Source organism: Mycteria americana, chromosome 11 (genome assembly GCF_035582795.1).
Source record: "Mycteria americana isolate JAX WOST 10 ecotype Jacksonville Zoo and Gardens chromosome 11, USCA_MyAme_1.0, whole genome shotgun sequence".
Classification (NCBI taxonomy): domain Eukaryota; kingdom Metazoa; phylum Chordata; class Aves; order Ciconiiformes; family Ciconiidae; genus Mycteria; species Mycteria americana.
In genome coordinates, this window is record NC_134375.1 from 3323499 (window position 1) to 3339086 (window position 15588).

General features: G+C 43.9%; 1 protein-coding gene across 1 annotated transcript in view; it reads right to left on the bottom strand.

Annotated features, from left to right (window-relative positions):
• CFAP92 (cilia and flagella associated protein 92 (putative)) overlaps positions 1-8141 on the bottom strand; it is a 33877-nt gene extending 25736 nt beyond the window's left edge. Inside the window, 2 exon segments of the mRNA XM_075514376.1 lie at positions 6672-6879; positions 8025-8141. Coding sequence (XP_075370491.1) covers positions 6672-6879; positions 8025-8141 — 325 coding nt within the window.
• Positions 8142-15588: the final 7447 nt, after the last annotated feature.

Here is a 15588-nt window from a genome sequence, read left to right on the forward strand (position 1 = left end):
TTGAGCAGGGTAACAATCTGACTAAATCTTGTTCAGGAGAAATTCTCCAACTTACACAACAGCATAAAACAAGAAAGCACATCATGGAACACAGGAGTGGATTTGTTATCTTGTGCTATCAACACAATTAATTGTTTAGAAACAAGATGGGAACCTTAAGAAAGTAATTTAAGAGTTGATGTTTTTCTAAATGACATTCTGGGTGATGTATTCGAGATACACCCTCTTCATGATTCATGTCTATTTCAAGTGCAAAGTTTTCCATTATGAATAATACCCAAGAAAATACGATTTATTTAAAATGTTATAGTTTCTCAAGTCTTGAACCCTCTAACCTTTTCTACAATTTTGGAGAGTGACATGCTACTTGTCAGAAATTTACCACTGAGAAGATAAATGACTTCTTAAACCAAAAGAGTGAAGAGCTGTTCCTAAAAGCAGAACAGAACAAATAGGGAACGACGCTACTACGGCAGTATAACCTCAGGATTACCTTAATTGCTTCAGAAAACTACCTATGGTAATTTGACCCAATACAAATTCATAGTTATAGAGTTGATTCATTGAGCTCCCAAGCCAGCAAAGCCTGCTCTGCCAGCAACTGTTATCGCTGACGCTACCTTCAACCTTTTGGAAAGAATGAGGTACCCTGACCTGCAACACTCCTCACTTTTGCCACTTCCTAACCCTTTCAGCTGAGCAACTAGCAGCAGAATACCTCCTGTTCCTCCTCCATCGAGTCTTAATGACAGTCTTATCTCACAAATCTGAAGTCACAGCATACAAGTGAACAGAAGAAAAAACATGCACAAACAAGCAAGCTGAGCAAAGTTTGTTATTTTATGTAATTTTTTCATAAACAGCTTCTTCACCCCAAATATACTATAACACGCTTGATGTATCAAAGGGGATCTTAACGCTTTTGTTCCTCTCCTACAATCAGTAGGCATGGGTGCAAAAAGCAGTAGTTAACCACTTCTGAAACCACAGTATAATTATAAAATGTTAAAAACCCCATAGATACTGAAAAACAATTACAGATCTTCAACTATATTTTTAACACCTGAACATTTCCCAATGCAAGTGCCACATTCTTACCCCGCTGTACATCAGTCATCTGTCCTTGAGGGATGTGGCAAACCACAATTAGATGTTGCTAGTCCATTCAGATCAGTTGCTTCTGCTGAATTAAAACAGGTTTTACATTTGCTATTAAGTCTTGCTATGTTTTGATAACTCCCGTAAGACTCACAAAATGCATCTGTAAAGCTCTAGGAAGATGTGGTGAGAAGTCTTATGCAAGCTGTATTTGTAACTCAAAACCACAATCCATTTAATTTTTGTCTCTGAGTCAAGGATGAGTTTGAATAAGCCTAAAATGTATAAAATAAAATATTTTTAAGGGACTCTGAGAGATCATGCAGAGAAACTAAAATATTACGAAGTCATACTTTATTTCCTAGAAAAATAAGTTTTGTGGTAATTTTCATGCTGCAATTTAAAACAAAACTAGGAATTAACAAGTAATTAAAATGAGGTGAGAACACCCAAATAATATTTTGTTAGCGGTGAATGTCCTATCTGTACTTAAGTAGGTACTGATGTCCATAACATATCTTAATGCATGAAAGACTGCATACATAAGAAGTAATACATTACTTTTCCTTATTTATTTTAATAAACTGTTTCAATTGCTATTCTACTGAATACTCATCAAAAACAAGTAATGTTAATAGTGTCCAGATCTCTTACACAATGTGTAGAAATGTCCAGATATTTAGTCAATGTTTCATATCTGCCATAAGTATAACATACGACACCTGTTTGAATGTCGTTTAATTACAGAAAAACACTCTACAGTCACAGATTTCAGTGTTAATTACTCAACATTTAGCCTCACAATGTATCAGCCTTACAATGAGATCTAGGTCTTAATTACAGTGAGATTAGTGCAAATCAACATTGTATGAATGGCAGGGAGAATTTGCACCTGCGTGGCTGAATACGTTCCACGCAATAAAGAACAAAATTTGCCATTATCTGGAAGTAAGCAAAGATGAAGCAATGCAATATGAGGTTTCTACCTGGCTGTAAGCAGGATACTGAGCAACTGTAACAACTTACCAGTTTTACAGAGCACAAGTACTGGTACACCCAATAGTGCACATAGTTTTTCAAAGTCAATGAAAAGAAACATAAAGAGACCTTCGGGACACTCCTTTCTTCCTTAACAGAAGTACAGAATGGGTTAGCACGTAGGCAAAACGCTGGCATTTCTCCATTCCTCTGAACGGGAAGCTGTGTTCCTGCCCTTCATCTCCTTGAACTTCTACCTTCATCTTCTACCTTCGCAGGCTTCAGTCCTCGGTCCATCAGTGCCCTCCGGGCCCATCACTAGATGGCACTACCACCAAAATCCACATGCGTTCTGCAGCGGGCGACACCAGGAACTCTTCCACTCCTCCTTCCATGGCGCGTGTCATTAACCATCAGAAAAAACGAAACAAAACGTAAAAAGACAGCCAACCGAAGCCAGTGACACAGTGCTCCTCCACGTAATGCTAGCAGCCCTGCATCGGCCACTAATATAGGAGGAAATCAGGTTATCTGCTAATCCCCAGTACCTTACTGCACTAACAAGGTTTCCTCCTGGATAATTCTATCTGAGTATTTGGCAAGTCCGTTTTTGTTTGTAGATCTAACAAAATCACAGACATAACACAGAGTGACGACCTAGCTGTTAGCTTTGTTTTCACCATAAAAATCTAAAATTAAGGAAAAAACAAACAAAAACAAACAAGCAAGCATTTTGTTTGCATTTTCACAAGATTACTGAAGTCAAGTACAGAGTTTCATAATAATTGCTTTCCAGTACTTTTTGGACATTTTTTGTTCATAAAAACATTCTATGAAAACAACTATGAAACTGCAAGGCCAACTGCCTAAAAGCAGAAATTTTCAAAATAAAAGGTCTGTGCTGCTTGAATTCAGCCCTTTGGTAAATATATATGTATCTGAGACCTCAGACGAGGATTAAACACATTTTGCCACGGTCCTCTGCCCCAGGTCGCACACTGCTGTTCATTGTGTTGCTCAATGAAAGCGCATTGCGAGAGTTAGCTTTCTTCTCACTGCACAATGCAGGGCTGGGGCCGTTTCTTACAGGGTATCCAAGCAGTAACCCTGGTGTAGCAGAAGAATTACTGAAGTCCTGAGAGTCTGTAACACTCATTGCTGAAACATCTTTGTCCTTTCTTAACTTTTAACACTTTCTGTAACGTGTCAAATATTATCTCCATTGTGGAGACTGAAAATTGAACTACAAAAAAAAAAGGCAAAAGGTTTCCACTAACCTTGGTGGCCCAGCTGGAAAGCCAAGGACCTAATTTTTTAAGAATTCTCAGCATTATATATTTATTTTCATTTTCATTAATTAAGTTTTCATTCATCTGCTATTGACTTCGGTTGCTATTGTGAGCTCTCAGCCCCCATGATCTCCAGTCAGGCACTGCAACGTGGTTCCATGTGCTTTCTGAGCTCGCAGCAGAGCACTCTGCTCCGTTCGACAGTGCCCAGGTGCAGAGAAATCCCTGCTTTCCAGTGAACAGACCGGATCGGGGCTCCAGAGGGGACGAGGAAAGCTAGCAGCAGGGTTTAAGAAGATGTGGCTACAAACACGCTGCCGCTAGACGGAGAACCTGACACAAGGCCAGATTGTGGTGTTATTTGCGGCAGTATGGCAGCAGGTTCTCAACAGGCACAAGGCAAGGCCAGATTACAAAACTGCATACGATCGGGATCCCACCGATGTTGGGAACAAACTTTCGTACTTCTCCATGAACCAGTAATTCAAAGGAAATGTGACATTCTGCTACGGGACTCCAGATATTTGCCAACAGCCGAGAAACAGCAAGAATCTGGGAACTTATGTTCTAGTCATGGCTCTACGTGTTAACGCAATCACTTACAAACATGAAGCAGCAGCAAACCCCGATGCTTTTTTCTAGCGTCCCTTAAAAACTTGCTGTGAGCCAGCTAAATCTCTTTTCTGCCCAATTCTATTCCAAAGCTATTAAAGACTTGTTCTAGCTGTAATACCTCAGTCTTCCTGCAACACGTTGTTCCCTCAGTAGATTCCTCAGTCCCGTTCCTGCTCGCCCATTACTCAAGCTGCCATTGCAACCCCCTCCCTTTTCACCCGTACGCCAGTTCCAGTTTTCAGACTGTTACACCTTCAACAGGAAGGGCTCAAGACTCCTCCTCTGCCTTGGACTCCTTTGCTGCTTTGATTTTTGTACAGCTGGGTGCTGGTTGACTCTCTTCAAAGAATTTTCTTTGCAATAGCACTGCGTATTTTACCCCATCTATAAAGGGAAAAGGGAAAAGGGAAAAGAAAAGAAAAAGGGAAAAGGGAAAAGGGAAAAGGGAGAAGGGGAAAGGGGAAAGGAGAAAGGGGAAAGGAGAAAGGGGAAAGGGGAAAGGGGAAAGGGGAAAGGGGAAAGGGGAAAGGGGAAAGGGGAAAGGGGAAAGGGGAAAGGGGAAAGGGGAAAAGGGAAAGGGGAAAAGGGAAAGGGAAAGGGAAAAGGGGAAAGGGAAAAGGGGAAAGGGAAAAGGGGAAAGGGGAAAAGGGAAAAGGGGAAAAGGGAAAGGGAAAAGGGGAAAGGGGAAAGGGGAAAGGGGAAAGGGGAAAAGGAAAAGGGAAAAGGGGAAAGGGAAAGGGAAAAGGGGAAAGGGAAAAGGGGAAAGGGAAAAGGGGAAAGGGGAAAAGGGAAAAGGGGAAAAGGGAAAGGGAAAAGGGGAAAGGGGAAAGGGGAAAGGGGAAAGGGGAAAAGGAAAAGGGAAAAGGAAAAGGGAAAAGGGGAAAGGGGAAAGGGGAAAGGGGAAAGGGGAAAGGGGAAAGGGGAAAGGGGAAAAGGGAAAGGGAAAGGGAAAAGGGGAAAGGGAAAAGGGGAAAGGGAAAAGGGGAAAGGGGAAAAGGGAAAAGGGGAAAAGGGAAAGGGAAAAGGGGAAAGGGGAAAGGGGAAAGGGGAAAGGGGAAAAGGAAAAGGGAAAAGGGGAAAGGGAAAGGGAAAAGGGGAAAGGGAAAAGGGGAAAGGGAAAAGGGGAAAGGGGAAAAGGGAAAAGGGGAAAAGGGAAAGGGAAAAGGGGAAAGGGGAAAGGGGAAAGGGGAAAGGGGAAAGGGGAAAAGGAAAAGGGAAAAGGAAAAGGGAAAAGGGGAAAGGGGAAAGGGGAAAGGGGAAAGGGGAAAGGGGAAAGGGGAAAGGGGAAAGGGGAAAGGGGAAACGGGAAAAGGAAAGAAATTCCCTGGTTGAGCCTTCATTGCCTAGTGTGGCACCTCTTCCCCTTTTCCTACTATCTATAAGAAGCCACTCTTAGACCTCAGTTTGGTTACTCTGGAGACAAAAATCACCAGAGTTACTGAGATTTACCTCAAAGGCCCCAGAAGAATCTAGCATAAAACGTTCTCCCCGCATACGCTACAATACATATTCAGAAGAAAACGCTGGGGCAGCTGAGGCTTGGGGGAACTCCCAGAACAGGGAGCCTGCCGGGGAGGCAAACGGCCCTGGCAGCGCGCTGCGGCGGCTTCTCCACGCAGGCTCCTCTGAAAGCCTGCAGCTCCAGGAGGCACAGCCTTTAATCCTTTGCCTTGCCTTCCTCCCGGTGCTAAAGGGTAAGGCTGCTCTTGAGAAAATACTGAACTACAAACAAGTTTCCATTCCTCAACAACAGCCACTCAGGTGCTCAGCCTATCTTAAAGAGCAAAACCACATGCTGTCAGAAATTTCCACCCGTTGCAAAGCCGATTTGCTGATAAACCCCCCATATCTGAGCAAACATTTGATTTATTACTATCAGTTCAATCGAAAGAAACACAACCCTGTACTAACTAGCATTTGAAATCTTAGAACCTCACCAAATCTCTATCCACTCATAGACATGGGAAAGAGAGAACAATTACAGTTTTTACTAACAAATTATGTGTATTTTAATAGTAAAATTAATTTTAACAGTAGTTTTAGGCCATCAGAACAAAGGATACCCCATTTCCTACAGGTTTCATCTCATGCTTAGTTCTCTTGTATTTATTAAGGATGAAGATGTCATTTCATATATGTCTGTAAGAGCCCTAACAAGGTCTCTCTCCTTTAATTAAATTAACTCCACTAGTAAAAATTAACTATAAATTATAAAATAACTGTCTTTGAAGCCACTGACCTTCAAGCTAGTGTGGTCAAAATGTAAGCATAGGTTCAAATTATGGGGTTGTGGGAGACAACAAGGGGGAGAAGATGAAATGGAAAGATGCACAGCATAAAAATGTGGCTGTACAAGTTTTGCTTCTCCTCAGGACAACAAAAAGAAAAATCCATCTTTGAAAAATGGATACATTCGTACTAACATTACTACCCAACATCCTCAAATAACTCAAATAATAGACTCAAATAACTCAAATAATAGACTCAAATAACTCAAATAATAACTCTAATTATATTTTCCTGCCATCCATATTTTCAGAAACTTACTCATGCATTCATTAAAACACAAGTAGGAATTGTTTTAGTGGGAATGACATACGGATGTCAAATAATTGCAACAATAACTTATCAACAGGTGCAGTCACAATTTCAAGCTATGTTTTATAATGTGCCTGTTTGCATTAGACTTACTAACAGCCTCTGCATCTCCTTCTAGTGAAGAAATAATGTTTGGTTTATTAGGCTTCACTTTTGAGGAAACTTTGTCCTTGGTATCCCAGATTTTTAAAATTAATTTGTGATCTCTTCGTTTTATTAGATATTCATTAGTGACACCGATAGCAACACTATGGTTCCATGATACCCCCATCTTGTCATTTTCAAACCATGGTGTAATAGCCTATTAAGACAAAAGATTAAAATCTTGACAGGAGCTGACCAGTACCGAAGAACTTGTATTTACACGCTGACCACTACCACCACTGCTCTCAAACTGTACGTTTCTTATTTCTCCAGCTTGTGCTGGGTCTTACATGACCCCCCCCTTGCTGTGTCAGAGCAGCATATTTTGTTGGATTCAGACAAAGCAGTCTTATCAAGTCAAGGTCTGATACGAAGACCTGAGGTAAGGACAAACAGCAATTAAGCTGTTGCTCAGCATGAGATTGTGGACTGAAGACTTAACAGAATACTGTAAAAGCAAATATATACACTTTAAAATGCTGAATTGGTATTTACAAAATTAAAGCACCAGCACTAAACTTCACATGTACATGCTGGTAAATTGGAAGGCCAAAGCACTCATCAGAGTTGCCAATAAAGCACATTTCAATCAGCAACTTTGCAAGTGCGTTTTGTTTAACAAAAACATCAAGCCAATACTCAGAAGTGCAAAGCAATCAAAGAGGGCCATTAGAAAGATTGTTGTGCAAAGACAAAACCTGAGAGTATACAGGTTGCGTTAAAACCAACAGTCTCTCTCTCAAATTTAAAAAAAAAAATTAGCATTGACTTTTTAGATATAATTTCTTAACAAAACAAGGTGTATTCAAAATAATATATCCAATTTTTAGGTTCCTGGATTTGAATGCACAGGATTCATTTAGACACGTGTCTAAACAAAACAAAATTTGCAAAATTTCTCAAGTACCTTAAAAATCTTTTTCTCCTCAACAAAGATCAGAGGCATAGATTTCATTTATTTTATTCACTGTTAATAAAATGGATAGTTGCCTTCAAATTATTATATTATTATCTTGGTACTTGAAAGATAAAAGCTATAATCCCAAGTAAAACTGATAATCTAGAGGAAAACAAAAGTAAAATACTCTGAAATCCACCTGCCTCCTACTACAAATGTAAGAAGTTACTGCTGATCTGGACTAGCAGAGTCAAGTTCTATCCTTGATATTCGTTCTATATCTGTGTGTGCAGACAAGGCCTACGCAGCTGCTAAAACAACATGCAACTACATCACTCCGTATCTGAAAACATTCTCTCACCTTCTATATATGAGATTTTGGATTACTTAAGTATGTCTTTTACCTTGGAATCAGATTCTGTAAAGAGCTTTGCAACCACCCCAAACAACACCAAATCCAGGCTTCTAGGTCCGAGGTCATCTGGTAGAAGGAAGTACTCAATGCGATAGCAACGTTGCATTCTTGGAATAGCTCCCGATTCATCAACTTGAATTCTCTTTCCTTGCATATCAGAATTGGATTTCTTCTGCTTTTGTCCTAGAGAGAACATTAAAATTATTTGGAAGAGTTAGATGTTATCAAAGATGACACTTTCGGGGGGAATTAATGCCCTCTGCAACGACCAAATGGTAACAGGCGTTCCAGTGTGACAACAGAAAAGCGACTGATCGAACACGGATGATTGCTGAACATGAAACTCTTATCCCAGTGCCTAACCCTGCAATTCTTACCCAGGTTTAACTACCGTAATGGTCCATAAAGTCCCTGGAACTCCCCTCTTCACCCTCTCTTCCTGCAGCATGATGTCCAGCGGTTGCAATTCCCAAGGCACATATGTCCTGTTACCCAGGTAAGTTCCACAAAGCAGAGTTCCACACTGCTCAGGGGAATATACCTGCTCCTGCTACACCCAAACACCTCTGTGCCACAGCAGAATCATACCCCATCTGCTGAACAGCTGCTGCCTTCTCCTAAAATGACAATACCACCTTTAAACTACCCAAAATCACATGTAGCCAAGTTGAGCATATACACCAAAAAACTACGTTTATTTTCATTATTAGGCAGTGACTGATTAGTAAGCACCAGCTACGATCAGCAACTTGAATAACTGTGACTGCTGAGGAGTCAGCTGCCAGGAACGGTTTCCAGTCACTAGTGACAGCCATCAGTGGTAAAAGGCTCCCATGTCCCACTGCCATTTTCTTGAGCAATCTACCCAGGACAACTCAAATCGACTAACATCTTTTCTAATGTTATCTCCTTAAACCGTCCAGGACTCTGCCACACAAACTTATGAAGTAATAAAAGAAGGGTTCTTGGGAAAGCCTGCGTCAGGTACTTACCTGTAGGCAGGCCAGGGACAGCTAGCGAGGCTGCGAATGTGCAGGCCACAGTACGGGAGCCATCCAGTTCCACTCAACTTTTTTCAGACGGGAGGAGCCTGCTGCTTTCACCCTCCGGGGTCAGTTGTCCACCACCCCCAAGCACCTCTAGGTTTTCAGTTTCAGACGTGCTTTCAGACCAGATTGTGTTCAAGTCTGTCATCTCGCCTTTATCACCTTCCTCCACCTCCTCTTCTTCCACTGCCTTTGAATTCTTACGCTTTTGCTTTGCCATCTTGATGTACAGTCAGACAACGGACTCAAAGGCTACGGAACAAGACAAACAGCTTTATTTTAGTGCTGAAATAAAAATCCCTACTAGCACCAAAGCCGAAGCAAGGAAGGATAGCATGGGGAGGCCCGAAAATTCCCATTTCGAAAAACGCTTTCCAAGTACTTAACATATATACCCAACGGATTAATTCTGGGACGCAGGGACAATCCACACGAAAGCCTCCAGGCGAGCAGCCGGGGTAAGAGCGCGCCAGCGCGTTCCGCAAACAGCCACAGCGCGCTCAGCAAAGCGAAAGGGGCGATGCCAGCTCAGGCTGCGCGCTACCGCTTCCCGGCCGAACCGCGGAGGGAAGCTGCCTTGAGGCAGGAGCCCGTCCTCAGGAAGCGGGGAGCCCCTGCAGCGGAGCGCGCCGAGGCAGCGGCCGAGCTGCGCCCCGGCCCCGCGCCCGGCCCCGCCGAGCCGCCCAGCTCGCCCGCGGCCGCCAGCCCCGCGGGGTTGCCACTGCGGGGGGTTGCCACTGCCCGGAGCTGCCACTGCCCGGGGCTGCCACTGCGGGGGGGTTGCCACTGCCCGGGGCTGCCACTGCGGGGGGGTTGCCACTGCCCGGGGTTGCCACTGCCCGGGGCTGCCACTGCCCGGGGCTGCCACTGCCCGGGGTTGCCACTGCGGGGGGGTTGCCACTGCGGGGGTTGCCACTGCCCGGGGTTGCCACTGCCCGGGGTTGCCACTGCGGGGGGGTTGCCACTGCGGGGGTTGCCACTGCCCGGGGTTGCCACTGCGGGAGGGTTGCCACTGCGGGGGTTGCCACTGCCCGGCGTTGCCACTGCCCGGCGTTGCCCCGCCCGCCCACCGGTGCAGCCCGGCGCGACTGCCGCTACGGCGGCGCTGGGCAGCGAGCTGGGCAGGGAGCCGCGGCTGCCCGGGCTGCTCCCGGCCGGCTTCACACAATCACAGAATCACAGAATCGTATAGGTTGGAAAAGACCTTTAAGATCATCGAGTCCAACCGTAAACCTAACACTGCCAAGAGCAGCACTACACCATGTCCCTGAGCACCTAAAGGCTTCTCGCACCGGGGAGCTGGTTTCTTACAAAGCCGCGCTGGGGCTGAATCGGCCGCAGTGCACGTCGATGTCCCGCAAGCCGGTGCGCGGCTGCTAAGGGCAGCAGCATCCCACCGGGCCGTTTGTCCTAGAAAGCAGGGCAAACACCTCGCCAGAGCACCCGCGCCGCTCGGCGCTGACTCGTCATGTTGCGTAGGCTTGCCTTGCCAGCGTGCTCACACCTTACTTTGATCTGAAAATGGTTTTCCCCATTTCTATCATTTTGGAGTCTGTACCGTAAAGAAGGGGGGGAGCTAGCGGCGAGCAGCGGGGACGGCGGCCTGCGGGGACGGCGGCCTGCGGGGACGGCAAGGAGCGCGGCCAGACGGTCTGTCTGCGGCCTCGGCAACCCCGTCCTAATCACGTCTGTACCTTTATGAATCTGAAAATGTAGTAAGCACTACCACGTAAAGCTAGAATGAAAATCCCCCCAAATGTAATCCCATTCCCTTTCAAACGTTTGCAGGTTTTTTCCCCCACTGGATAAATTTGTCTTCATTGTCTTGAACATGGATGGTATTTATGGTAGAGTGGGCAAAGGAATGAGAGAAGGATTGCCTGCAATCGGTAGTATGTAATTAATTGTGCGCGCAGCTAACAAACCAAGAAAATGTCTAAGCATGTTCACTTTTCAGGAATTTGAAGAGCACGACCATCCAAGTGACTCCGCAGAAATAAGGATAAACCGGACGGAAACAAATAGGGATACATTTTTTGGAGACAGTGACACAGGATTATCTACACACCGAACCACTGAGCAGCAAACCATAGTGTGAATCCAGGCACATGAGTTATTCACCAATTCCCGTTTCAGCGACTCAGATGGCCTAAACTGTAACGAACATTCCATATACTCACAACTGACCTATCAACTTCCCTCTTCCTTAGACAGCAGCAAAACCATTACAGGATTAGTTTGACGATTATAAGCCAAATAATGATTAAATATTTTGTCTTCTTGCACAAACCACACATCATAGGAACGGCTCAGTATTTAAGCCCACTTTAGCCCTTAGCCACTTGAGCACTTTAGCCCCTATAGTTTGACAATATTTCACGCAAGGGGGGTGAAAAAGGGTGGGGTGATTCATTTCACAGATTTTGGTTCTTTTTGTTTTCCCACAGGACTATGTCTCACAACCCACCATTAGGAACTCAGGCTGACATCTCAATTGTCTGAGAAAAAGCAGCTGAGTGGAAATTAAAATGCCAATGGAATAAAACTTGATTGTCATTAAACACTTTCCTAATAAGAGCTTCAACATTTCGGGGAGTATTCTATGAACGAAAGAATACACCGATTCCTGTGTGCCATTCCCATATCTGCCACTGCCTTCACGCATGGGCTTTGGTAAATCTCTTTCAGACAAACCCAATGAGAGCCCCTGAATTTTTCATACGACGCTGAAAAGCACATAAAGCCCAGAAGGATCCAAATCTTAAAATGATTCAACAGTTTGGTGCTCCTCTCACACCTACACTAGATCAAGACCCAAAACCTAGATGCCAGTCTTCCACTTCAGCCCTCAGCTCAAAAGTGCTGTAGAAACACCTGCTGGGTACCTACCAGACTGGGCTACATCCAAACTGCACCACTTCCTTTTTAAACACAGCTGTGAGGAAATAGAAGGCTGTGGACAGTGTGTCATACCTTCCTCAGCACCTTCCTCAGGACCACCCGTTCCACAGCCTGCACGCTTACCCTGCAGGCAGGAGACCCACGTCTACTTCTTCTCTTCCTGAGGCCTTGCTGCACCTGCATCTTCTGACCACCAGGAGTGGGACCTAGCTAACCATCAGGGCTGTACGGGAGGCAGAGCACAGGGGCATTTTCCGCCGTTTCTGCTGAAGCTGTACGACTGCGAAAGGAGTTCAAGATTTGCTGAGCTCAATAGGAAAAGAGAGCCTTAAGATCTATCGTGGTCTAGTGAAAGTGCATGAACAGTCTCAGCAAGCAGTGAACAGGACACACACTCCCGTTTGCTGGCAGAGCCCAAACCATCAGGCCAGAAACTCACACTCACGACTCCCCTCAGGCAAAGGCTCGGGGCTGTGAATCCTCAGCAAAGTGCATAAAACCTCAGAATCACAAGGAATAGGGGACACCCACATTCTTTGTGTTGTCTAACTCTACGCAGCGCTCTGTCCAGCATGCCATTTTGGGGGACCGTATGCTACGATGTCCAACTTACCCATAAGGAAACTGATCCTGATTTTCCAGGGATTCCAGGTTCTAGATGACATGGGAATGGCCAGACGGACACAAAATGGGTCTCAACACCAAGGCTGAAGTTTCCATCGCTCTCCTTGCATCTGCTCCTTACAGTCACTGTACCTCCATTCCCTCGCCTGTACACGCAGGCTTAGTAATCTCTGGTACTTAGGAATATCCGGGAGAAAAGGGGCTCTAAAAAGGCTAAATCTAAATAATACACATTTATCCTGAGAATCTATAGTCTAATTTACAGCAGAAATTAATACGGCATCAATGTTTTAGAAAATACTTTTCTGGAGTAATTTAGATACACACTCTGAACAGGAGTCAAAACGGTGTAGCAGAGGCTCAGATCACGTCTGCTTCCTACAGCCTACACAGGAACTGCTGGCACACTTACCAGCTGGAGAAACAGAAAGCCAGGAGCAATTCTGACTGAAGCACTACAAGCCAAATTCTGGTCTCACTTATACTATTGTGAATTTCCAATTTTCCCCCTCCATTTACTCCAAAAGTTGTTCATAAAAAAGAAACGTTTACCCCATGAGCACCATTAAATAAAAGTTGAAAGCAGTAGATTTCTCTTTTCTAATTACTGTAGAAGATCCTTAAAACTGTTCCAGCTGCTGAATAGCTAAGAAATGTCAAATACAACACCTGGTTATTCAGAGAGCTGCAGCTGTTTCCTCTGCAGACTACATAACACGTCGTTTCTTCCCTTTAAATAGTTTACACCAAGAGAAAGACCACAATGTAATTAGTAATATCACTCAGGAGAGAAAACAAATTGCAGTTAGGTAAGGTCTTCTGTTAACCCCAGTGGCTTCCCATCAGCTCCACAGCAAGAGAGGCTCCAGACACCAGTTCTTGTCCATTTTTAACACAGACATTTTCCTTACATTCAGAAGCTTACTAAGGTGCCCTATATTAGTTACTGAAACTCTTCCCTGTACCCACCCAATATGCAGAGCATGTCGCTAAACATACAGAACACCTTTACAGCCTTTTGCACAGTTTATCAGAACTACCTACACGCTCACTGGATGTGCACATCTAAAATCTTGCCTGTGTAAGTATGACATGAAAACACGCTGCAGGCAGGAACAGAACTACGTGACAGACAGTGACGTTCAATTACATTTTGCCTTCTTTGTCTTACTGCATACACAGAGCTGTCCCAACGCACAGGACCTAACAAACAAAAAGACAACACCCAACATTTTTGGAGTTGCAAGTAACTTCAAGAACATGCCAAGAACAACACTGCACCACTAATATTATTTTAACTCATCTCTGAAGTTCCTTGTGAAAGCAACTGTTTCCGAAACAACAGTTTTAAAAGGTTCAATAACATCACAGTATGATTTTGTTGGAAAGCGTTTGGAAAACAAATTTTATGTACTTAGCACTAGATTTTCAGTTCTCTCCTTGATAGTAGAAAGTCTGGAAGGAATAAATTTTATTATTTCTTTTACTGTAATGAAGTGATCTTTCGGCAAGATGAGCACCTTCCACAGCCCCGCAGTTCTGGCTGGCCCAGCATAGCACTACAAAACAACAACCCACCACACGAATGAGACCAGACTACTGATATCCCGCAACGTCAGACATAAATGCAAACTGTGCTGGTCCTTGGTCCTGCAACACATATGAACCGTGAAATAAAGTATAAGTATAGTTAACTTAAGCTCAAGCCATTTTTTTCTGTAAACGTAGTTTACGTGTCTTAACTAATCCCACTGCTACCTAATACAATTTAAAACATTATTCCATCAATGATGTTGGCAAACAAGCTTAAGTCTGATCGTGGCACCTTTTAACCTCTTAAAATAAAAATATTCAGTAATTTCAAGAGCAGTATTTTAATTTACTTCTAATTTCCAACTATTACCACCACACTGTAGAAACAGCCATTCCATTCAGATCCTGCTTTGCGTCAGCTCTTTCTACAGTTGGGACTCTTCCAAGATACTTTCACGCTGGAGTGCACTATCAGAACTGGGAACAACTTAGTAAAGAAAAAGTCCTTAAATACTTAAAAAAAAAGTTACCATCTCTCTGAGCAGGTTTAGAGAATAAGTCAAGGAATAGGCAAACCTCATCTGGGTCAGGAGTAAGATCTTAGTCGTGCTATTGTCGGGAGTTAATACAAGAGTCATTGTAATTACACTGTGACAGGCTTTTCTGTACCTCTGATACCAGCAGCACTGCACTGGAAAAAGGGTGAAGTGTGGAGCAATGCATGGTTTAGTTTTAAAGAAAAGCAGGCTGCAAGGAAAGTTGCTTCTACCAAACCCAACTCCCTTGCCACAGGGAGGCTACGGTGACATTTAAGATTTCTCTGGTCCAACTGTTTTTGCAGTTGTCTAGTGTTTAAAAGTATTGGGTCAGGCGGTTGTTTTCTGAGAAAACACGATGCAAAACCCAACAGCCTGGCAGTCGGAGCTTTTCCTGAAAAATCAAACAAAATTCAATGGCCAAAGGTCAGGGGTATTTTGCTGGTATCAAGTATCTGCTTTCTTTCAGAGATGAAACTTTGGTGACTATGAATTGACATCATTCTGACATTCTCACTTCCCTGTTACAGGGATAACACAGAAAGCCAAAGATTTGTCATGCCATTTATGTCTTTCACTCTTTCAAACCAGAAGCCCAGCAGATGGGCAATGAGGAATTCAGGAGAGGCCCAAACGCTCCCCAGTGCTGTTAAGGATGCCTCTCTTCTACCCAGAGACACCATCAAGAAACCCAACTGGAAACCGTAGGTGCTAAAGTAAAATTTATGCTGACAGGCTTATAGCTTGGTAAAGATCCTGTCAGCCTTTAAATCAATTATTTCCGCTTGATAAATACTTTTACAATTGAAACTAGCTAGACCAAAACAAGTTTAGCGTGTTGCACTGTCTAACTGCAAGGCCCCCATGCTTTCGTTGGTGTTGGGGGTCAGTCGGTTTGGTGTGTGTGGATAAC